General features: G+C 34.7%; 4 protein-coding genes across 6 annotated transcripts; 2 read left to right on the forward strand and 2 right to left on the reverse strand.

Moving 5' to 3' along the window:
* Window positions 1-838, forward strand: LOC129895142 (uncharacterized). The gene has a single exon (XM_055970802.1). The coding sequence runs from the start codon at window positions 168-170 to the stop codon at window positions 681-683; it is 516 nt and encodes a 171-aa protein (XP_055826777.1). The 5' UTR covers window positions 1-167; the 3' UTR covers window positions 684-838.
* A 2,103-nt stretch (window positions 839-2,941) lies between these two features.
* Window positions 2,942-6,943, forward strand: LOC129896819 (sulfite exporter TauE/SafE family protein 3-like). Of its 3 annotated transcripts, none has more exons than XM_055972798.1 (13): window positions 2,942-3,139; window positions 3,355-3,612; window positions 4,023-4,182; window positions 4,480-4,680; window positions 4,753-4,817; window positions 4,903-4,930; window positions 5,002-5,093; window positions 5,249-5,335; window positions 5,457-5,507; window positions 5,789-6,010; window positions 6,153-6,246; window positions 6,409-6,549; window positions 6,647-6,943. In XM_055972798.1, exons 2-13 carry the CDS (start codon window positions 3,385-3,387, stop codon window positions 6,757-6,759), a joined length of 1,482 nt encoding a protein of 493 aa, XP_055828773.1. In that variant the 5' UTR covers window positions 2,942-3,139; window positions 3,355-3,384; the 3' UTR covers window positions 6,760-6,943. The 3 variants fall into 3 exon arrangements, with proteins under 3 accessions (XP_055828773.1, XP_055828772.1, XP_055828774.1); XM_055972797.1 differs by having other exon boundaries at window positions 2,943-3,135; XM_055972799.1 differs by lacking the exon at window positions 2,942-3,139 and adding an exon at window positions 3,153-3,253.
* A 268-nt stretch (window positions 6,944-7,211) lies between these two features.
* Window positions 7,212-14,701, reverse strand: LOC129896818 (protein disulfide isomerase-like 1-6). The gene is made up of 12 exons (XM_055972796.1): window positions 14,005-14,701; window positions 13,612-13,741; window positions 12,538-12,703; window positions 12,129-12,247; window positions 11,470-11,550; window positions 11,297-11,386; window positions 11,134-11,205; window positions 10,985-11,053; window positions 9,489-9,569; window positions 9,124-9,258; window positions 7,655-7,708; window positions 7,212-7,565 (listed from the first exon to the last, which is right to left on the reverse strand). Exons 1-12 carry the CDS (start codon window positions 14,514-14,516, stop codon window positions 7,470-7,472), a joined length of 1,605 nt encoding a protein of 534 aa, XP_055828771.1. The 5' UTR covers window positions 14,517-14,701; the 3' UTR covers window positions 7,212-7,469.
* A 1,664-nt stretch (window positions 14,702-16,365) lies between these two features.
* LOC129895059 (uncharacterized) lies at window positions 16,366-19,915 on the reverse strand. Its single transcript, XM_055970693.1, has 3 exons — window positions 19,267-19,915; window positions 17,582-17,767; window positions 16,366-16,921 (listed from the first exon to the last, which is right to left on the reverse strand). The coding sequence occupies exons 1-3, from the start codon at window positions 19,729-19,731 to the stop codon at window positions 16,640-16,642; spliced, it is 933 nt and encodes a 310-aa protein (XP_055826668.1). The 5' UTR covers window positions 19,732-19,915; the 3' UTR covers window positions 16,366-16,639.
* Window positions 19,916-22,586: the final 2,671 nt, after the last annotated feature.

Here is a 22,586-nt window from a genome sequence, read left to right on the forward strand (position 1 = left end):
GTCGGTTTGAAACCGGTGCCACGTACCCATTCGCTATCTACAAAAGAGAAAGTGGTCCACATTTCTTTTGCCTAACAAATCACAATGGATTATCTCTTTAGGGTTCCCAATTCAGTAATTTAGGGCTTTTTCCTCGAGTGAGTTATTATTACCAGCTAGCAGAAAAAATGGAATTAACAAAGGAATCGGAGAGGTTGCTCGACAAAATCCGACCACCGCGTCTCGAAGATGCAGGCCTCGAAGATTGTGCTCTGCCACCGGAATCAATCAAGGAAGCATTTCGCAAAGCCGCCACTGCCGTACGATCTATGATTTCCATATCGGACGACGAAGACGATTCCCAAGGCCAGTGTGTGAAGACTCCATCGCTAATCGAGGATTCTACTAAGGATGCTCTTGTAGGAATCACGGAGGGTATTGACGACATTTCCGATAAATGTATTACGGAGAAGGGCGACTGCGGTGAATTGCCGGAAGGAACGAGCGATGTGATGGTTGTAGAAGGTGCTAATAAGGATCCGGAAGACGGCGGAGACTTGATGGGTGGATCATCTCTTCCGGAAGGTGGTCAATCTTGTGTGGATGGGCTGCAGGGTTTGGAGATTGGAGACGGAGGGGGGAAAATTAAGAAAAAGGAAGACGAAGAAAGTGAGAAGCCAACTCTAGTTGAAGGTTTTGTATGAGATAATTCTAATTCTTGTTGCATATGTTGTAAATTTCTTTGAATAATTGTAGTACTAGTATTAGACATGTACTAAAAGATTGTCTGTGAAGTTTAACTGATGGATTTATGTATATTGTATAATCATCTGCCTAAATTTATCTATCTTTGAAGCTATCTTTCAATGGCTTAAAAACAGTAAGAAACCAATTACAGCCATGGGCGGCTCTAAGGCTTGGCTAATGACCATTGCCTTACGCCCCAAAAATTTGGAGGCCCAAATTTACTTTAAATTTTATCATTAAGTTTATTATATATAGATAATGTATATAAATAAAATTGTTACAATATAATTTTTATTTATTTATTTGAGGTTATTTTGTATCAATAAGATCATATGATAATTTTCTCTCTCATTAGTTAGTATATTTTTTTCATCCTTCAATTTATTTATTTTTCTATAGGAATGAAGTTATATACATTGATAATATAATGATTTTTTTTGTCAATCTTATAATGAATTTCTTTGTTAAATCTTCTTTGATACTGCATGAACACAAAAATATTCATGCATCGGTCTTTTTTTCATTTAATTCAATATATTATATTAATTATCATTTAAACTGATCAAAAGTTTGATCGAAGGTGTATATTTTTGACACTATCCATTCTCAAAACTTCAACTATTAAGTTGTGTATGCTTTTTTCTTTTTCTTGTTTATGATAATAGTCAAATCAAAATTTCAATTTGAGTTTCAGACTTCAACATCAATAATCCACCACCTTATTCTTTGTGCTCTTCTTTCAAGTCTTTTTTTTTTCTTTTTCGAAATTCCTTATTCTTTGTCTTAAATGATTGATCTATTGTTTAGACAATAATATTTCTTTGTTAATTTACAAATTTTATTAAAACTTAAAGGTCTCTTAATATGATTTTGCCTTAGGTCACAAGATCCGTTGAGCTGCCGCTGATTACAGCAATGATCAATGGTTTTTTCAGCTCTCACTACGAGTACTTTTCTTAATTTATGTGTTGAATTCATATTTGGCCACCAAGTAGAAAAATAAAGCACACATTTCTGCAGTTATGCTGGTATCCTCTCCAAAGATTTCGTTTTGCATCAGCAGCTTTTCACAAACTAGTTTTTAATTTATGTTTTCTTTAAAGATATTTTTATTTTTAAGCATAAAATATCTAAAAATGTCATTCTCTTTCATCAATTTCCATCGATTTGTAGGTGATGAAATCAAAATTTGGCATTAAATAACGGGATCCCTATTAATCTAGTCCTGAATTGTTAATTTTTTTTCATATTTAAAATGAGTGTATTATTTAAAGTTTCGACTTTCGAGTATCATTGAGACTTTTTTTTCTCTGACTAGATATACTTTTTTCTATGTTTTACATCAACATTAGTTACTTATTTTTTAAATTTTAAAATTAAAGATTAATTAACATAGGTTAAGGTAGATTAATGACTAGTTTTACTCTGACTGTTGATCTACTATAACTCTTCTCACCAGTCATGTAATAGAGAGTGTCCATTCTTGTTTGGCCAATGAAGTACGAAAAAGATGGAACTTGTTTGTACAAATTGTTACCTTCATATCACCACTCAAATATACAACAGGTACTATGGGGCTATGTTTCCATTCATAATTTTATAAATTTTATTCATTCAAAAATTCTAGCCATCTCAATTCTCATGTAATATCTAATATACAATTGAATTTAAAATTAATTATTTATATATTTTTCAAAATGGTAAATATGATTGAATCATTAGGTTATATGACACGCTACAACTGAGCAACAGATCTACTATTCTTTCCTCTCTCTCTTTCTCTAATTCTATACCAGTCTGCTTTTTCTAATGGTGACATTACGTGAGGAATGACTTTTTGTTGCTATAATTTAATTTGTCCCATCTCCTAACCAACATATACATAAATTATTACATTTACGTTCAAAATTATTACTACCACTTTAAAATTGACTACTTCTCTATGTGAGGAGATGCTTATTGGTTCGTCAAGTTCTAAAGGATAATTAAGAATAAAAATAGTTTCAGTTCCATATCTTAGTTTACGTCTATAGCAATGAAAAGACCATTAGATTTGTGGAAGAAAGCAATTAAAGAGAAAGATTAGACGAGCTTGAGAAAACCGAAAATAGATAGATAGATAGATAGAGAGAGACGGATGTGAAGGTAGGGAAACAAGGAGTTTATCCGAAACATTTTGTGAGAATTTTTTTTTAACTTAATGTACATATAAAACTTCTTTATAGGTATCAGTTAGTCCTAAAATCATTTATCTCACAAATGATGAATAAATAATCCAGAATAATTTTGTCCGTCCATCCCTCCATCCTCCGGACAAACAAACAAATTTCTGACTCCGCGAGTTGAAAAAATAGTTACAAGCATCTTAATTTGACAGTACCAGTAGAAAGACAACTACAGAGAGCTGAAGTAGGTTGATTTCAATCGTGGTTCAAAAAGCAAAAAATTACCTTCATTTGTTGCAGCTCTATAATTTTTGAACTCTCAACTCTCAAAATTGCTTCCCTTTTTCAAGTTTTATTCCAAAGTTGCTATTTTTGTTGTATTTATTTTGGTAATTCTTGCTTCCAATTTGAGCTTATTTTCCAGGTTTCTGACTTGGTCAATCTTTGTTCTTGACTATCTTAGAACAGTGGCAAGGTTGGGACTCGGAAATTGATGGCTAAAATTGGATTAAAATTGGAGGGTTTGAGAAAACATACAGTTGCTGTGAATGGTTTGTTTGTTCTAGCTTTAGCGATTGTTGCGTCTGGGGAGCAAATTCCATATGAATCCACTTTGAGAAACAATGGAACAACTCATCATAGCATTGAGTCAAATTACTTATTTGATCTATTCAATCTTCTTCGGGAAAAGAGTGAGATTCATTACCACCATGTTTGGCCTGTAAGTTCAAGTTCTTACCTATACAACAGTTTTTCCTTTTATCTCTTGCTTCACCAATAGTAGCACCATGATATATTTATGAGATCAAATGACTGATATGACAGGAAACAGGTACCAGCTAACTCTGTCTACCTACTGTTTTTAAATCTCTATTGAGGTTTGAATCTGAGAACCTCATGGTTTTTGACGCACCTCATTGACCACTAGACCACACACTGCAATTCAAAATTTAACACTTGTTAAAATCTTACTAGATTTTTCATATGTATATTGATAATGCATACGCTGCACCAACCTCTGTGACGATTGACTAGCTCAAAAGTGCTTTTTGTTTTTGGCTGTTTGAGTTTTGGGCAAGATTTTGATGTAATGAGGTGGATGTTTTCACTGAAGAGTTGTATGCATTGCAGGAACTGGAATTTGGGTGGAGGGTGATTGTTGGTTCAGTAATTGGATTCTTTGGTGCTGCTTTTGGGAGTGTAGGAGGTGTCGGGGGAGGCGGTATCTTTGTCCCTGTGCTTACTTTGATCATTGGATTTGATCCTAAAACATCAACTGCAATATCAAAATGTAGGAGTTCATCTATAACCTTATTAGTTTTACACATTTTGCATACATTTATAATTGAAGCTTTAACTTAAGAGGTCAAACTTCTTGTTAGATATTACTCCAAAGTGCTTGCAAATACTTTGTCTTTTAGTAGCTCGAGTTTTTGCTGTGGCCTTCTGAGAGGAGTCCCAAAAGACAGAAGGGAAATATTCCTTTGTCCTTTTGTGTTTCCTAGATTAAACACCTTTTGCAACATCATTTTCTCCATGCCTTGCGCCTTCTTTTTTTTTTTTTTGACCTTTTTGCTTTTCTTGCCAGGTATGATCACTGGTGCAGCAGGTACAACTGTCTATTACTGTGTTAAACTGAGGCATCCATCACTTGACCTGCCCATCATTGATTATGATCTAGCTCTTCTTTTCCAACCAATGTTGTTGTTGGGAATCAGTATTGGAGTTGTACTAAATGTACTTTTTGCTGAGTGGATGGTGACAATCTTACTGATCATTCTTTTCTTAGGTAACTGCTATTTTCAGCTGCAATTTTGTCTGTTTTGTCAGTACGTATTCTGATTGGTTATGGGACTCTTAGCTGCATCAACCAAGGCATTCTTCAAGGGCGCCGAGACATGGAAGAAAGAAACTATTATTAAAAAGGTTCCTTTTCTGTGATTGTAGAGTACAATACAACAATGTCTTTTAGTTTATATTCGTAATACATCTTAATTTCTTTCGCATCCAGGAAGCAGCTAGGCGCTTGGCATGTAATGGTGAGTGCCTATCTTCTACACCTCAACAGGGATATTTGAAAATCTGTGTAATATTCTAAAACTGAAATCAGATGCTGGTGGGGAAGAAGTTGCATACAAATTTATATCCGGAGGTCCGAAAAATGGTTCTACTTTTACAAATGAAGTTTATAAAGAAAAGGAGGTAATTAATACTCTCCGTGTTACAAATTATTTCACGCTCTAAACTTTCTGTCCATCACAATCTACTAGACTCCTTATAAACAATATTCTAGTTTATATTTTATTCTGAATTAGATGCGACATTTCTTCAATGCTGATTTCTTGAGCCTACTCCAGGTCTCAATTTTTGACAATATGTACTGGAAGGATACCACCAGACTTATTGCTGTCTGGATCATAATCCTATTTCTGCATGTCTCCAAGGTTCCTGCTTTTACTACTGCTTGCCTTTTTTTTTCCTAGAGCTTTTACATTTTGATGATTGCATTCTGTGCTTTCATGCAATATTGCCTTACTGATTTGGAGCGCCTTTTTTTATGTACAGAACTATGCCCCAACTTGTTCAATGACATATTGGATCTTAAGCCTCTTGCAGGTAGTTAATTGTTATTTAGATGTAAACGGAACTGTTTCTCAGAGTAAGTAATTCGCCCTTGCTTCTCATTCACATGTAAATCTCATCAATTGTATCAATATCATTCGACAGAAAAGAATTAGATTATAAGTTGTGTGATCTAAGCTTCTGTGGCATTAATTGATAATTTGTAACTTACCCCTGCTTTCTCGTCATGTCAAATGAGCCAGTGAGCTTTTCGTTCACTTAAAAAGAGAATTTTGACTGACAAGGTTAAAATTTCTTTTGATCCTACTTTGCAGCTCCCCATCGCTGTTGGAGCTTCTGCATATGAAGCTGTTTGCTTGTACAAGGGATCGAGGGTGATTCTTTCGAGTGGAGAAGCAGTAATAACATGGAAAGTGCATCAGTTGATTCTTTACTGTTGCTGCGGCATTTTGACTGGTATAGTTGGTGGTCTGCTAGGTCTTGGTGGTGGATTCATTTTGGGTCCATTGTTTCTGGAACTAGGGATTCCTCCTCAGGTGCATTTCATCTCTTTTAATACCTCTAGTTCGGAACATCCTTCTGATTAAAGAGAAAATAAGTATCTTGGACTTACCAAATTAAACAGTTGGTAATTTCTCAAAGATGCACTCACACACTTAGTAATTTTAATAAATGTAGGTATCAAGTGCTACTGCTGCTTTTGTGATGATATTTTCCTCCTCCATGTCCGTCATACAATATTACTTGCTAGGACGTTTTCCAGTACCATATGGTAAGGACGATGCTTTGAAGCCTTAAAAGAATCATCTCCTTAGATAGGTGGTATTCGAGCAAATTACATTCACAGCTCGTAGTAATGAATCCATAATGAAGAAACCTGGGAATCCGTTTACTTGTTTACTAACCTGCTTTATTTTCTCTGGATATGTTTCAGCACTGTATTTTATTGCTGTGGCCAGTATTGCAGCTTTAATAGGACAGCATGTTGTACGAAGAATAATTAGCATAGTTGGTAGAGCATCTGTGATTATCTTCATTTTGGCCCTCACAATCTTTGTGAGCGCAATATCATTAGGCAAGTTTCTTCATATTTTCACTCTGGATATTTTTCATGCAAGTGGAAGCATTTACTACTTTTGTTCATTTGCTCATGCATCTGTTAATGTCTGCAGGTGGATTTGGCATAGCAGACACGATTAAGAAGATCGACGAAGGACAACATATGGGGTTTGATAATATATGTGCATATAATCCTTGGGCAAAAAAAATTAAATTCCACGTTTAGTTTTCCTTTTTTTTAAGTAGCAAATCTTGATATTAGGTGAATTCATGTATTTGGTGATTATGGACGTTAGCTTCAGGAAATCAACTTAGGCATTATAATTGTAAATTGGTTTAGTATTTGATGTGTACACAACTTAAATTCGATTGTTCACATAGATGGGGCCGATTTGCCAGTCTTTGTAGAAGTTTGTCTATGTTTGATGAAGGCTCTCACCCCTTAACCAGATATCTCGATTTCTTAACATAGACCTACCCTATTTATTTGCTATATGCGATGTGAATTTGAATTGGTATGGTAAGTGGGTTCTGAATATCGGATGGTTACAAAGGAAACAATCAAGTGCAACTACCCCAAACATTTGCGATGAATTGATGGGCTTGTTATCTTTAATTCCAAAACACATGCAAACTTGCCTTGTTACTCAAAACTCAAAGTTGATTGAGCACTAGATATAAGCATCAACATGTGATGTAATCCCAACATTTTAAATCATACAGTATGGTCCAAATACATGTAGTATACTATGAAAGGGTTAAAGAAATGTTCACGTCAATACAGTTAATTTGCTGATGATATTACTAGTCTACTCAATTGCGGACCTCTATCTCAACTCATTGAAATATCTACTCATATAACCGGCTGGTGTCTATATATGCTGTATAATTCTCCTCGTCTTCAAACAATTAGCTTGTGCCTGCAGAAACTGTTTCCTATAGTTCATCTCTTATTTCACGATCGTGTGCTTTCAAATTCTTGTTGATGAGAGCAGCCAATTCTTTTGTACTTGATTTTGTGGGAAGTGGTATCTACATGAAGGAAGTTTTCAACAGGGGAGCCCATTAAAAGGCGAGAAAGAATAGTAAAATCAACAAATTGTATTATCATTAAAACTTACTGGATTTGTCTTGTCATCTGCTAAGTAGAAGAGAAGCGTTGGATAGTCATCAACCTGCATGTTGGTAAGAGCAAATTCAATATTAATAACTAATAAGAATCTTAAGATACTACCCATCTCCCTGCCATTTGAGGATATACTTGTTTTAATTCCCCCCCCCCCCCCCCCCTTATTATGATGCATTTTAAGATACTTCATCTGGCCAAAATCATCAGCATAAAAATGGGATACACTCTTATGCTGGACAAAAAATAATTCAACTGTTTCTCTAAGCACAAATAAAAAATGATAGAACTGGCGCGAGACTATTTCAAGGTACAATCTGTTGTTGGCTACCAGAAGAATCCATGCAATGGACACAAAAAGAGTCGAAGAGTTTGATGACAGAAACCACTGAACTGATGGAATGGAAGGGACTCTAATAGAGGACTTGTGCCTGTCCCTTATCTGGATCTCTAAGGTGAAGATTCTAAAGATGAAATTGTGTGTCAATAACATAGTCCACAGTCGAATATTTTGAAGATATTCCTCTCAGGTTTTAGATGAAAGCAAACATCTGGCCAAAAACATCTCATTACCAGTATTGTGTATCAGAGAACATCCATCTAGTTTCTTATTAGTGGTGGATGGTGATTTAGGGGACCATCAATCTTGAAGTAAATTCTGAGGATACAGTTTGTAATTTCACAACCCTTTTCGGGAATTATCTATTCCTTCCATGCTCTATACTCGATCCACTTCTCCGGAGTGGAAAACTCAACCTTATGTTATATATCTCGGGAGCTAAAGGGAGTCGCAACCTAATGCAGATTCTGCATAACGTTGGTTTGAGATGAATTTAAATGGTGACTCATGGAGAGTGAAGATTCATATAGTCGACCCAACTTGTATGGTATGGAGGCATAGTTGTTGTAGGTAAACTTAATGTGTATTCCAGACCAGACTGGAAAAGAATTTTTTGGGAATTATCTATTCCTTCCATGATCTATACTCAATCCACTTCTCTGGAGTGGAAAACTCGATCTTATGTGATATATCTAGGGATGCTAAAGGGAGTCGTAACCTAATGCATATCCTGCATTCCAGACCAGACTGGAAAAAATATTAAGACAAGAATTTTTTGGGAATTTTCTATTCCTTCCATGATCTATATACTCAATCCACTTCTCTGGAGTGGAAAACTCGACCTTATGTCATATATCTAGGGATGCTAAAGGGAGTCGTAACCTAATGCATTCACTGCAGAATGTTGGTTTGAGATGAATTTAAATGTAGAATCATGGATAGTGAAGATTCATATGGCCGACCCCAACTTGTTGGGACTGAGGCATAGTTGTTGTAGGTAACTTACTGAGTATTCCAGACCAGACTGGAGAAAATATTAAGACAGGAATTTATTCATCTTAAACATTTACGACTGAGACTCTATCAATTTAAAGCAAAAGGAGAAAAGTATTTAGTATCCTCACCTGTAATTTCGGATGTTCATTTATGGAAGCATCTATCCTTGCAAAGATCAAGTTATCCAAACCTTTGAAATGCCTGGCCAACTTCTCCATTTGCTTGCTTGTGGTTTCACAAGTTATGCACCATGGTGTGTATATCTTCAGTACACAAGTAAAGATACATTATTATGAAACTATAAGATTATCCACATTGCAGAACATCTTTAATGTGAGTTCCATAATAAAGGAAGAAATGTGGTTCCGACATATTTATTTCATTTTCCTCTGCAGTTAATTCAAATACCAAATGCTCAAGAACTCTAACAAACACATAAGAATATGAGACTGAACTTTCAACAAGTGGTTGAACTGTGTAAAACAATACAAACCTCTAGAAGAATGTTTTCGGGACTGTTCAGAATCAATTCATCGAAGGTCTTACCAATAACCGTCAGAATGCTCATGTTCTTCTGCAATTACGGAGCAAGGATTCTTTAGAGTTAATGAAACATTCTTGTATAAACATAACTATATCAAATTTTCCTTAGCTAATGTCAAACAAAAAGGATCAGATCAAAAAAAACATAAGCTGCATCGGTAATAGAAATTATGGGTTTAAACAATTTCGGATTAGATCAAAATAGAACTTGATCAAACAACATAACAAAATCTGTCGCAGAGATGAGGCAGACCAAAAAGTATGTTATGGCACCAAAGGAGGCTCCAGAACACATAGATAAATTGATGCTCCAGCAGAAATTCTGATCAGAACTAGTAAAGTTTATGCTCAAACAACTGATATAGTTTTAGTGTAAGTTGTAACACAAGAAAGCTTGTTAATGTATCATGTCATCGTCGATAGAATGGATGGTTTGTATGTGTGCGTTGGTGCGAAGGACAAATAGCTTCATAGACACTTTTTGCCATTTAAAAGAAAGTTGAGTTTTTGTCTAGTAACCCTTTTTTTGGTTCTTGGGAGTTTGTGCTGCCACCTTTGCATTCTTGAAGAAAACTATGATACCTATCTTAAGGCTACCCTACCTCAGTATCCTATTGCACTTTCTTATACTAGCAGTATTTCACCACCTTTCATTAAATTGGTCCTCCCTCCCTCCTCTTTGTGGCTTTGGATCTGCTCTTGCAGTATATCTAACTTGCTCCCCATTCTCATCAAGTGTGGATATACTGAAACCTAGAGAAAATACTAGCTATTCTAAGTGAAAATCTCTGCAAATGTCCAGATTTGTCTGCTTGAAGATGACTTCAACCCAGAGTCCAATTTGGGTTCGTCAAGTTTCTCTCTGCACAAGAAAGGATGGTGGGAAAGGAAAACTGAGGAAAAACATTAAACCATTCCCACTAATAAGAAAACATTAACCCATTCCATTTTTTCGAAATAGTGCTAATGTTTATTGCTCCATCTAGGAGGAGATTGTTCAAGGTACTAGTGCTCTATAACGACATTCGGCCAGAGCATATATGTGTGTGTCTGTGTGTGTTCCCATGAGATGATGAACTTGGCTAGCACAATGCAACCTAGAGAATCCACAAGTAAGATTTTGAAGTCTTTGGGTTTAACCGTTTGTCTTATGATGTTCAAATTCTAAATAAACAACAGTATAATTTTACATATTTTTCCTCCTCTAATTATTTTTACCGTGTAATCAACATTGTATAACAAGTCATTCCAATAAGTGGATACATGCTCTGTAAGTCCAGAGCATCTTTCAGTCAGTTGTTAGGGAAATTACCAGACCATTATGCTAGATACAAGCTATATAACTAACGTAACTTGAATCAGGCAAGCTAAAGAACTGCGAATAATGTTTTCCTAATTGCCAAAACATAAACTGACATCATGAAAATTATTGTAAAAAGAACTTACGTTATCAGGAATTGGTTGTGATTTGTAGTATGGTGACACAGTTCCACTCAGAAGACCTGAACAAAAGTCCTGCAGAAATCAATCAACAATGTGAATTTCAAATCACATTTGAAGAAACCTAGAAAGAGAAAGTAATTAGAGAACTATACTTCTATGCTTGTTGGTGTGGTATCTGACTCCAACAAATACTTCAAGCTGCTACTGTAGTTGAAAGATACTACCTGTGCATCCACACAAAGGAAAGGGTTGTCTGAGCAAACTTAATAAATAGCTAGTATCGAGAAGTTGAAGAATACTTCATGAAAAACTAACCACAGAGTCTTTTGATTCTTCTAGACCAACCATACTTAGGAAGGGCTTTGCAAGATTTTCCTCTCTAATATCTACAAATATGAACATTATCTGCAATCGAAAGGCAGATGTCAATTACACAAATCCAGAAAGATAGAAAAATCTGCTTCACTAGATCCAGACAAGAGAGAAACCTTTGATTTGAACTTTCTTGCAACGTCTTGCAAAGGTTCCTCAAGTTTCTCGAAGTCATCAGGCTCAGCAATTATCAACACCTATATGGCATTGAAACATACGTAAATCCAACAACTATCACACATTAGAGCATGAACTGTATACATTATACAGTACGTTGGCTGGAGAGATGAGAATTTCCTCATAAAAGTGTTTGTCACAAAGCCTCTATCCAACAGAAAAAGCTAAGTCCAGACTGGTATTAAACAACTATAGATGCTCAGAATTGTAACGAACTTTGTCAGTAGTCTCCTCTTCTTCTTATAGGTGTTTTAACATATATTTGTGAAAGTAAAATGTCCACGCAAGAAAAAAAACGAAGAAATTATTGATGTTCAGCTGACCTTCTGCTTCTCATGGATAAAACTGCTGACTCTATACCAGTCCGAAGATGATTTAGATAAAATCAACACTTGGATATGCAAGTGCTTCCACAAATATCAAAGACTAACATTGTTTCAACAATACAGGAGAACAGATTTTGTTTTCTTCACCTTTATTTCATAGAGAAATGCAAGTCTTTGTGCATGAGCATATCAATTACAATTAAATGGAGATGTCAAATACTTTGGGAAACGGAAGATGATACAAAGTACAATGAGTCAGGCGCAACAGTTACCTGAAGTTTGTTTGTGCTGGAGTAAACTCTAGCAGCGTTAAGTTCAGTAAGTACTGTAGTTAAGGGGAACTTGTTATCATCCAAAAACTGCAAGATTCCATCTTTACTGAAGATTCCTTCTGCAAACCACATCAATGATGTGAATAGTGATATGCTATTAAGACACAAAACCCTACTGAAAAAATCAAGTCTAGATTCAAAAATAACAGCAATGTTCCTAGAGATCAGGGAATGATATATCCATTTAATCTTTACAAACTTTTAGCCATCCAATGAATAAGCAGTTATAGATTTAACTGCTCAGCTGCAGGCATAGTCAGGAACAACCATCCATCGTGAGAGAATAGTAATGCTTGAGCAAGGAAGTGGTGTAAAATGTAACGCTTGAATCTAATAATAGGAAACCTACCATATTCGGTGTATTTCTCTGGCTCACTTTTAACTAGACCAAGGAAAAGACTGGTTGGCTTAAAATCAGGGAAGAGGTGCTTGGCAATTTCTGCATTGTTAGTTTCCACAAACTGGATTTCATTGTCCATTTCGGCTGCTTTTGTAAATTCATCATAATCAGGTCCCTGTTTGATTATACATGCATGTTAGAAGCAAATTCCACAAACTTTTAAATTCAGTAGCCTATTTATATTTTGGTGAGATGAGGGAAATTTGACTAAAACAAGAAGGTAAACACCAAAAATGCCATTATTACGTCATATGCATTATGAAGCAGTAAACTAACTGTACGGAATAATTCCATCATTTAACCAAACCATGAGTGGATAAAGTTGAGTTTAGAATAAACAAATAACACTAAACTTCACTTGATTTTGTCCCTTGGTGCATCATAAGCAATTATAATAAAGGTGAAAACTAAAGCAATACAATTTACTAACTTCAAACAGAAGTAATGAAGTAGAAGAGATACTCTAAGAGATGAAGGATACATAAACAAAATCAACTTTTAGGTGAAAAATGAAAAAATAAACAGCATACAGCAGTAGCTACAAGGAAAAAGCAGCTAGAAAAGTCTTTCCATACCAACCATACTACTATTAAGCTTGGTACCAGTTTAGAAACTTATAGGTCAAAAGTAAGAGTAACTGTGACATTTTGATAATATGCAGTCTTAGAGAACCCTTAATTTACTTTAATTAAAATATTTATTTAATTTTGGGATGAATTTTTATCCTGTATATAGAGGAATGAAACAGATGATTCATATGGATGAACCTAACTAACCTGAGATTGAGGCAAAATTAATTGATTGATCACCTTAAAAGATTAGAAGTCCCTAGTAAACATACTTCTTTTTAAGTTAGAAGATATGACACATTCTTGCTTTCAATTTCGTACGAATAAACAAATTACACAAGTTTTCTAACTCCTATACTGATACAAAAAAATTATACGTATCAACTAAATGCCAAAAGAAACAAAAAGAGAATAAGCAAGAGGTTTCAGGAACTAAACTGTTCAGTGTTAATACCTCAAATTTCTCAAACAGACCAACCACAAACATGGAATGCTTCTTGAGAAAGTGGCTTGCCTCAGCATCTGAGCTAATTCTAATAATAGGTACACCTGTCTTCTTCCTTGCCCAGATAACAAGTTCTTCCCTGATCGATATGCGGGACACAGATGTAAATCAACAGATCGGATGCACATATGAAAGAACAATATAAAGAGCTACACAAGTCTGTCCTCCTCATTTTATTACTGTACTAACTTACTACTCCCTCCGTCCCAATTTATGTAGAATTTTTTAAGTTTCCTGATTAGATCAACTCAATATTTTAAAATTAAACTTTAGATATTCAAAAAATATAGGAAAAAATTCTTGCAATTCTTCTTATGTCAATAAGATGAAAAAATTGCTTACGCGGAAAATCCACCAGTGTAAGGTTGAGAAGTGCCATTGACAAACAGAAGCAGAGTTGGGAACCCTTTGATCTCGAGAGTAGAAGCAACTTTAGGGTATCTTTCAGCATCAATCTTGGCCATCAACAGAGGACTCCCCAATTCTTTGAGAGCAGTAGCAGCCTCAGCAAATTGCGGCATTAGCTCGGCACTCCTGGCGCACCACGGGGTGTAACCCAGAACCAAAACATACTCATTTCCATCAATTGCCCTCTTAGTATTGTCATTGTTAAGCTCAAGTACTATTCTTTGTGCCTTACTTACAAACTCAGCTTCAGAGGGTTTCTCATGATGTGTCCCTTCCGGTTTTTGCTGCAAAACTTCTTCTTCATCCAATGCTATGAGTTCTTCCAAATATTCAGTGTCATCACCGTCTTCATCAACTATGTCCAGCTCAGAAGAATTTGATGGAGCCAAGAAGCTGAGCAAGAGAAGAAGGATTAAGGAAAAAAAGATAAATCTTGAAGTACACATGATAAATATTGAGTGAAAAGAGTTGGGATTTCTAATTTTCTACTGAAAACGGCTGCAAATTTGATTAGGATCTATGTAGATGTAAAGTGAAGTGAAAAGCGTGAGGTCACACGGAAGAAGTGGGAGGCGCATCGCTGAACAAGTCTGACCACAGTCTATATATATGAAGTAATGTACGTTAAGTTGAACGTCAATCGCGCCACATTTTAATGCTATCACTTTCTTCTTCTCTTTTTTTGCCCCAATGTCGGTACTCACATTAGGAGTGACTAATTTAGATTTATGTAAGGAATAGCTCTGACTTCGGGTTAAAAACGATTTTTTTTTTTTTTAATTTTATAAATGAATTATCAGGTGTATGAGTTTATTATCTGAACTATTATCAAATATTTATTGAGACATACTTCAATTATCACTTGTTCATTTTTTCTATCTGAGATATCATCATTGTTTAGATGTAAAAAGTGAATACTGGATAGTTAAAATGTGTTTCGATAAACATTTAGTAATATTTCAGATAGAAAACTTGAAAAATATTTGGAAATTTGTATTTGTCCATACAATTTGCTATTATTTGTCAAATATTTTTGGCAAAATCCCAAGTTCTAAAAAAAAGTAGAATTTGGAAACTTGAGAAGTTTTAAAAAATTTAAAATAACCCCACACTTTTATATTTTATAAAAACATCAATAATTTATTAATTTCAACTAAATATTTATCGATTAATTTACTCCATTAATATGAAAATCAATACCATTAATCCCTCTTAAATAAAACCTATCTATAAAAATATCCACCGAACCCTCTTAATTCTTGATCATTAAGTATATGTTAAATGAAATGATTAATGTATTGTATATAATGTTATTTTATTGTTGTTTATTGTTATTAATTATGTTATAATTTTTTTAACGGAACATGTTTAATATAAAATGATAACACAAATTTATGGGTATTTTAAATAAGTTTTAGAAATTACAGGTATAAAATAATTTTTTTTTAAAATTTCACCAAAACTTGAAAAAACTTGAGGCCAAACGTACGATGCAATTTCACCAAAATTTCTCTCAAACATAATTTGTCAAAAATATTTGAAAACTTGGGACCAAACGGAGCCTAAATATGGCTATGACATTTTACTTTTTTTTGCTTTTATTGGAACACAAAATTCCCCTCTTTAGACACATTTTTATCGAAACTTTTTATATATTCAAGCTAAATCATTACTTTTAGTTAAAAGATGAATGGGTGCAATCCATTCAATCACTCTTCTTTTTTTTTCGTAATATAGTACACTCTTTATTAATTGTTAGTATAGTTTAATGTTATCATTTGACTAACGGTTTCTGTCGGCAACGTGACGGTTGAAGAAATGTAAATCTTGGGAAATTTAAGCTTTATATTATGGTATATCGGCATTAGGAACTAGAAAATACTGTAACTATGTAAATATGACAATAATAACACATAAAAAGATTTCTTTTTGCAGTTGCACACAAAGTTTACCTCTAAAATGCTAATTCCATTTTCAATTTTTTAATGAGTACATTTTTTTATTTTATTATGTTCTAATAGAATGTCTTAAAATCCTGTTTTCCTTAGATTTGGTTTTCCCAATTTAAGAACTTTCCTATTACAGTTACATTTTTTTTAATGCTATTGTTGACTCTAATAAAAATATATTCTTTTTTCGTCAATAATGATACTGAAAATGATGGAAATTCTATCGATAAAGAAGAAACTTAAGCATCGAGAGGATCCAATCCAATCTTCCCTCGCTTCCCCAACATTCTCTTGATACAAAAGAAACCTCCTAACAGTAGATAAATAGATATTCACGGCAGGATGATACGGGGATTACACTTACATCATTCATAATCCAAATTCCAAACATATGCACACCAATTCAACTTACAGCCAGCAATGTTTTTTTCTGGAGCAAATGCTATTTTATTCGCATCATATATAGTGTTCCCAAAATTGGATCTTACTTTACTAATAAAAAGAAAAATTTTACATAAGCTTGTCACACCCAAACTGGAAAATGAACTTAGCTAAGAAGAGAATTTTACAGAAAGCTGTCTGCACACAAACTGAAAATGAAGCAAACGTTCATATCTTCTTCAGCTGTAAACACAAGAATTCTTCTTGAACTTGATGGGTTTTGTGCTGGTAGTGTCAATGACTAAATCACATGAGATTTCCTTTTTGTTCTTTGTTCTAACTAATTTCCCCACCACATCTCCGCGCGACTTGATTTCAAAATCCAACTTTAACGGAACTTTAAATCCGCCGTTAGTTGATGCATCAAGACTTGATCCAGCTCCATACAAGGGAACCTTTGTTGCTTCTATGTTCACTAACACGGTCCGCCTACTCTTCCTCGGTTGAAAGTATTTTCTTAGCTGCAAAACGAAAGAAAATTAGGAATATGAAGGTATCAAGATGTGCATTAGGTCAAGTTTTACTAATGATGTTGTTTCTCTGTTTTCTCAACATTGGTGACATTTCCCGACATGAATTTGGCAACTCGTACGTAGAAGGTGTCACATTGGGCCCTTGAAAAAACATAACATGTCAAAAACTCCAGACTTGGACAAGTTAGACTCGGTATATATACATTGACAGGTCATTTTGAGCATGATACAAATTAGCCTATCTAAAACGGTAGGTCCATTTGGACTGCAGAATGTAGCCCAAATTGACTCATAAAATAACTTACCAAAACATTAAAAATAAGTTTTTGTGTTTGTTTATGATTAAAAAACTTTTATTAGTTTGGTAATTAGACAAAATTATAAAAGAACAAACACCCAATGAAAATGATTTTGAGTTGGGTTACGATCCTTTGTTTAGTCCAATTTGACCTGTCCATTTTCTATCCAACCAAATATTGGGGAGTCTATTACCCAATCTATTATTCAGTCAATCTGTTTTAACTTGCCTAAATGTAGTCCAACCCGTCCATCAAACACCCCACCAAAACAATACTTGCTAATTGAAAAGGCAGAACAATGAGAGAGATATCCTTACCAAGAAATGAAAGAAATATGTAATGAGATTACCTGACCACTAGCAACAACGATGTCTGAATAGATGAGATTGATGGGGGTGGAGGTAACATGAATGCCGTAGAACGTAGCAGGATTGTACACGCTTATTCTCAACGATGTGTTCACTGTCATCATCTTAGTTACAACTCCAGTGAAATCCGAACCTTCACCAATGTAGAAGTTATTCACAGCCAAACTCTGAAAAGAACCACAAAGAAAAAGTTAGTCAACTTGCTAGAACTATGAACCAAAGGCTTTCTGGCTTTGTAAGCCTTCTGTCCTAGTCCCCACTTGCAGCTCTTGACAAAAAGTTAACATCGTGAGGAGAAGAGTGCTTATTGGTGACTTGCTAGTGAAATATAACCATGTCAATTTTGGATTTTGCTGCTACTAATTTATGACGAAGTAGAACTTGATAGACCTATTCTCTGTACTATCAATAGGATCAATTATAACAAGTCACGTACGCAAACTAAGTTCAATAAAGAAGTGTCATGATAGATGGAATTGGATGTTGTATCAGGATAACTAGTACCACTAGAAGCATGAAATCACACAGGAATTTCACACAATAGAATTGCATTCCTATTCACTCTATTTTTCAATCCTTATTTCAATATTGTAACTCCATCTGTGTGAACTTACTCACATTATGGGCCCTAAACCTCGATAAAAGAGAAAGGTTATAACAGATTGACAGAAAGCTAAAACTAGTCAATTTATAATGAATCCTCATAATATCGTCAAACAAAGGCAACATGAACACTGAAATTCATTAACCAAACTCAACACACTTAGCATTGAAGCGTAGTATTACTCCCTTTGTCCTAAGTCCTAACTTATGTGGCACAATTGAAATTTCGAGATTCAAACTTCTAAACTTTGACCGTGAATTCAGACAGAAACATTAAGTTCTTTTTAAAATAAAATTTATATATTTGAAAACTATATAAATAATCCGATCAAAGAAAAACTTAGTTGTCTCTCGAAATTCCAATTGTACCACATAATTGAAACGGAAGGAGTAGTTGTTTATTTCAATAAAGTAATACTCCCTCTGTCTCATATTAGATGAGCACTTTTTAGTTTACACGGTGATAAAAAATCATTAATAAATTGATCAACTTTACTATTTTGTCCTTATATACATAGAGTATAGAAATAACTAGTTTGGAAATTGTTGACATTGCAAAGGTCATATTAATTGTAGGGGTAAAATGGAAAAAATTTAATTAATTCTATTCTTATTTAGTAAATGATGAATTAATATGAGGCAATTATTTTTAGTAAGATGATTATTAGATATGGGGCAGAGGGAGTATTTTGTTTAGTGCTGAAAACTGTCATATCTACTACCAATGCGCAATAAAAGCCAAAAGTTTATCATAAGAGGAGCTAATTAATTGGAATTTAGGTCTGTAATCATTTATAGACATCAATCCTAACAAGTTTTTTCTCAGCATAAACACCATCAATATTGCTGACAGTTTAGCCTCTTGCTAGAAGCTGATATATACTATCCATGTCTCATAATTTGGAGTACCAACACAAAATTCAGAATTTTCATTCATACTAAAAGTAGAGGTGGAGCTAGAGTATTAGCCTTTGCTGAAATCCTATATATATTTTTTATCCAAAATTTTAGAATCCATAACTCAAAATTCTGAATTCGCTTGTACGGGAGCGAAGAAACATACCCTGACAGTAATCTCAGCTTTATAAGGACGTCCAGCGACCCAAATGATGAGGCAAAAGATAGAGAACAAAACAACGAATCCCAAAAGAGCCAGCAAAGCCTGACACCGCCGAGTTAATCCCTTCTCCTCATCGAATTCGTCATACTTACCCTCTTCCAAAATCACATTACATTCCGGCCATCCTTTGTCGCTCCTCTTCCGGCCATTTTTCCTGCCGGACGACGACCTAAATATCCCGGAAAAACGACTAGCAGACGAATTCCTCGAGTGCCGCCCAAATGAAGGATGCGAAGGAGATTCCATTGGACTATTGAAACTCGGCGTCGGCTGCATGGACGCTGATTTATCCCCATCCTGTGAGTCCCTTGAAGGACTCTGTACGTAGTAAGCTGGCCGTTTTGGTGACCTCGACGGCGAAGACGGAGCTAAACTTGTTATATCTGACTCTGATTTTGCGTGCAACATGTTTTCAAAAAAAAAATTTACAACTGAACTAGTAGTAGAATTACACAAAAATACACAGCAAAATTCTTTGAATATTTTATGGAATTGTTCATGAATTAAAAAATCCCATGAATTGTGTGTTTTGTATGAATTGCATGGGATTTTTTAATTTCAATTTGCAGAGTTTTTGTAGAGAAACAGAGAAGTAGTGGAAGGAAGCTGAGTAAATGTGAAGCATATAAGAGACAAGTAGGAGGAGGAGGTTCGGAAGGTGGCCTAAGCTGAACCTGATTCCGAGCCTAATCAACACGGTTGGTTCGGAAATAAGTGTCGGCAGCCTCTTGTGACTGTCGAACAAAATAAAACTAATTTTGATAGTAAACTCATTAAGGCTATTTTTTGTTGGTGTTGATTAATTACAATTTAAATTCTTAAAAAATGACTTTATAAAATTTGATATATTTTACTTTTTGATTGCCTGTTAAACAAGTCATATAACTAAACTAACATTTATGAAATATTATTAAATTAATATTTCCTAACTTACACATCTTAATTATTTCATCAAATACCAACAACCTCTTACTAAATATTAGACAGATAAAAAATATTAATTATGTAACATATTTTGTCTCTTCTAAGAGTCATTTAGTTTCTAAAAAATGTCTATTACATTTTATTAATCACTATACTTTACTATATCATCTTTTGATGAAACGAAATCATTTAAGTTCGATATTTAAATGTGTGACCAATTGATCAATGAAGTGAATTGTATATTATGAGGTTCTAGGTTCTCTAGGTGATTTTCTCCCATATATTTTAATTTTGAGGAACAAAATTATCTAATTGCCGTAAGCTGGCCTAAATACCATAATTATTAAAAACATATGATTAGAGCTAGGGGTTTGATTAATAGTTTTGGATTTTAGACAAGCGCTACCTAATTTAAATTCTTTAATTTATTATACTTTCTTCACTAACCACTGCCCTACTCTGATAGTTCTCTAAAATTTTATTTTATTTTCAAATAAGGAAATTAAAGCAAGAAAATGCCAACTATTTTACGACTGTCATTTGATTTTTTGCTAACCGCAAAAGATAATGTCGTGTGTTCTTCTTCCCGGATAGAATAAGTACAATACTACTCAAACAGTATCTTCTTTGTTCAGTTAGTGGTAGGGTCTGAGTGAATACAAAATATTGATGTAATGTAATGGAACAACTTTTATTTTGTACTTCTTTGTTTTCTAATGGAGGACACATATTAGGGTAGAAGGCTAGTATATAGTGGTTTTATTCTTCCTTATTTGTAGGCGTATTAACGCACTATCATTTCTTGCATTCTGATGTATGTTATTTATGGTATTTATGTTATTATCCAATAATAATATCTACTATTTTTTGTGCTTTGATTATACTATTGTTTGGACCGTTTTCGTCATCTACTTATTTACTCTAATATTCTTGTCTGACCTTTTTCTATGCTTTTATTGAGCCGAGGGTCTATTGGAAACAGCCGTCCTACATTGGTAGGAGTCAGGTCTGCGTACACTCTACCCTCCCCAGACCCCACGATGTGGGATTTCACTGGGTTGTTGTTGTTGTTGTATTGTGTAAGGCCTAATATTTTCTTTTAGGTTCTTTTTATTTTGAAAGACATTCTTATCATTTGGTAGATGCAAGTCCATGGCCTATTTCGGGTTCACTCAGAGCTTTGACAACAACCGTAGGAGGTGTGATGTACATGATTACCAATAGATCTTTCTAATGATAAATAATTATGGCCCCATTCGCTCATAGAAAATGATTGATTGGAAAAATACGGACCTCTCTACAGAAAATTAGAATTTCGATATGATAGTAAGTTGCCCGGGCTTTTACATGTGTCAAAAAAATATTGTGACATTTCATTTCTAACAGCCTGCTCAAATCGATTATTTTTTATGTAACGAAATGATCGATTCCATCGATTATAATCGAACCAACTTCAGGCCTTGATTCGTCCTCCGCTGTAAGGCTTATACACAATACATAACCAAAGGAATGCTTATAGGTGTATCCATTACCTTTTGTTACCAATGGAGATTAGGTTCAACCACTCTAGCTGTTCGGAACCCACAAACCATCGGGGGTCAGAATTTCTTTGAGCGGGAGTAGCTCGGAGGAGAGTTCAGTTGCAAAGAGAGAGATGAGGAGGCAAGAAGCAAGAAGGTAGAAAAAAGGCAAAATAATAATACACTACATAAGAAAAAATTGAAATTTGATCTTGGAAATAATCGACTCAAGCTCATCATAATGCGGTCGCGCAGAGTCAAAAAGAATGAAGACTATGAATAAAGCACAGCGAGGCAGCACTATTCGCTTGAAGTAAAGTATCCCTTGCTTGCACAAGCCTGATGGGGTCGATCTCACTGACCCCTTGCTTCACCACCGAAAAAGGCCACAGGTGGAAGCAACATGTACTATTCCTCCCCACTAAAAAGAGCGATTGAGAATTTCGAGAACCTAAACAAAAATGCAGAAGTGAGCGTACCCTAAAGCTCTCCTCTCTCCCCCTTTTTTAGCCAGCACCATCAATCCCATTTTTCACTGAGTCAAAGCCAAAAATATGGTGAATAGAAGGAAAGGAGATTAGAAAGATAGGCGAACGGAGACAAGGTCGATAGCTTGCTTTCTCGTAAAAATACGGAAGAAGATTGTTGAGGTAGAGTCCATAGGCAAACTTTCTTCTGGTTCTCCTTTAAAAGGGGTCTCTAGACTTTATTACTAGGAAAGAATCATATTCATGCCAATTCAATCATTGGCATTTGCTCTTTTGCTTGTTGTTTTGTTTATAAAATCTAAATTCAATAATGTCCCAATTCTTAGGTAGT

Source organism: Solanum dulcamara, chromosome 7 (genome assembly GCF_947179165.1).
Source record: "Solanum dulcamara chromosome 7, daSolDulc1.2, whole genome shotgun sequence".
In the NCBI taxonomy this organism is placed as follows: domain Eukaryota; kingdom Viridiplantae; phylum Streptophyta; class Magnoliopsida; order Solanales; family Solanaceae; genus Solanum; species Solanum dulcamara.

Coding starts and splice junctions, on each gene's coding strand:
- LOC129895142 (XM_055970802.1), top strand. CDS start 168: ATGGAATTAACAAAGGAATCGGAGAGGTTGCTCGACAAAATCCGACCA.
- LOC129896819 (XM_055972798.1), top strand. CDS start 3,385: ATGGCTAAAATTGGATTAAAATTGGAGGGTTTGAGAAAACATACAGTT. Junction 6,011..6,152: donor AACTAGGGATTCCTCCTCAG/GTGCATTTCATC, acceptor TAATAAATGTAG/GTATCAAGTGCTACTGCTGC. Junction 6,247..6,408: donor ACGTTTTCCAGTACCATATG/GTAAGGACGATG, acceptor GATATGTTTCAG/CACTGTATTTTATTGCTGTG.
- LOC129896818 (XM_055972796.1), bottom strand. CDS start 14,516: ATGTGTACTTCAAGATTTATCTTTTTTTCCTTAATCCTTCTTCTCTTG. Junction 13,742..14,004: donor TACACTGGTGGATTTTCCGC/GTAAGCAATTTT, acceptor CATATCGATCAG/GGAAGAACTTGTTATCTGGG. Junction 9,259..9,488: donor CCGAAAACATTCTTCTAGAG/GTTTGTATTGTT, acceptor TGTGTACTGAAG/ATATACACACCATGGTGCAT.
- LOC129895059 (XM_055970693.1), bottom strand. CDS start 19,731: ATGTTGCACGCAAAATCAGAGTCAGATATAACAAGTTTAGCTCCGTCT. Junction 17,768..19,266: donor AAGCTGAGATTACTGTCAGG/GTATGTTTCTTC, acceptor GGTTCTTTTCAG/AGTTTGGCTGTGAATAACTT. Junction 16,922..17,581: donor TCGTTGTTGCTAGTGGTCAG/GTAATCTCATTA, acceptor TTCGTTTTGCAG/CTAAGAAAATACTTTCAACC.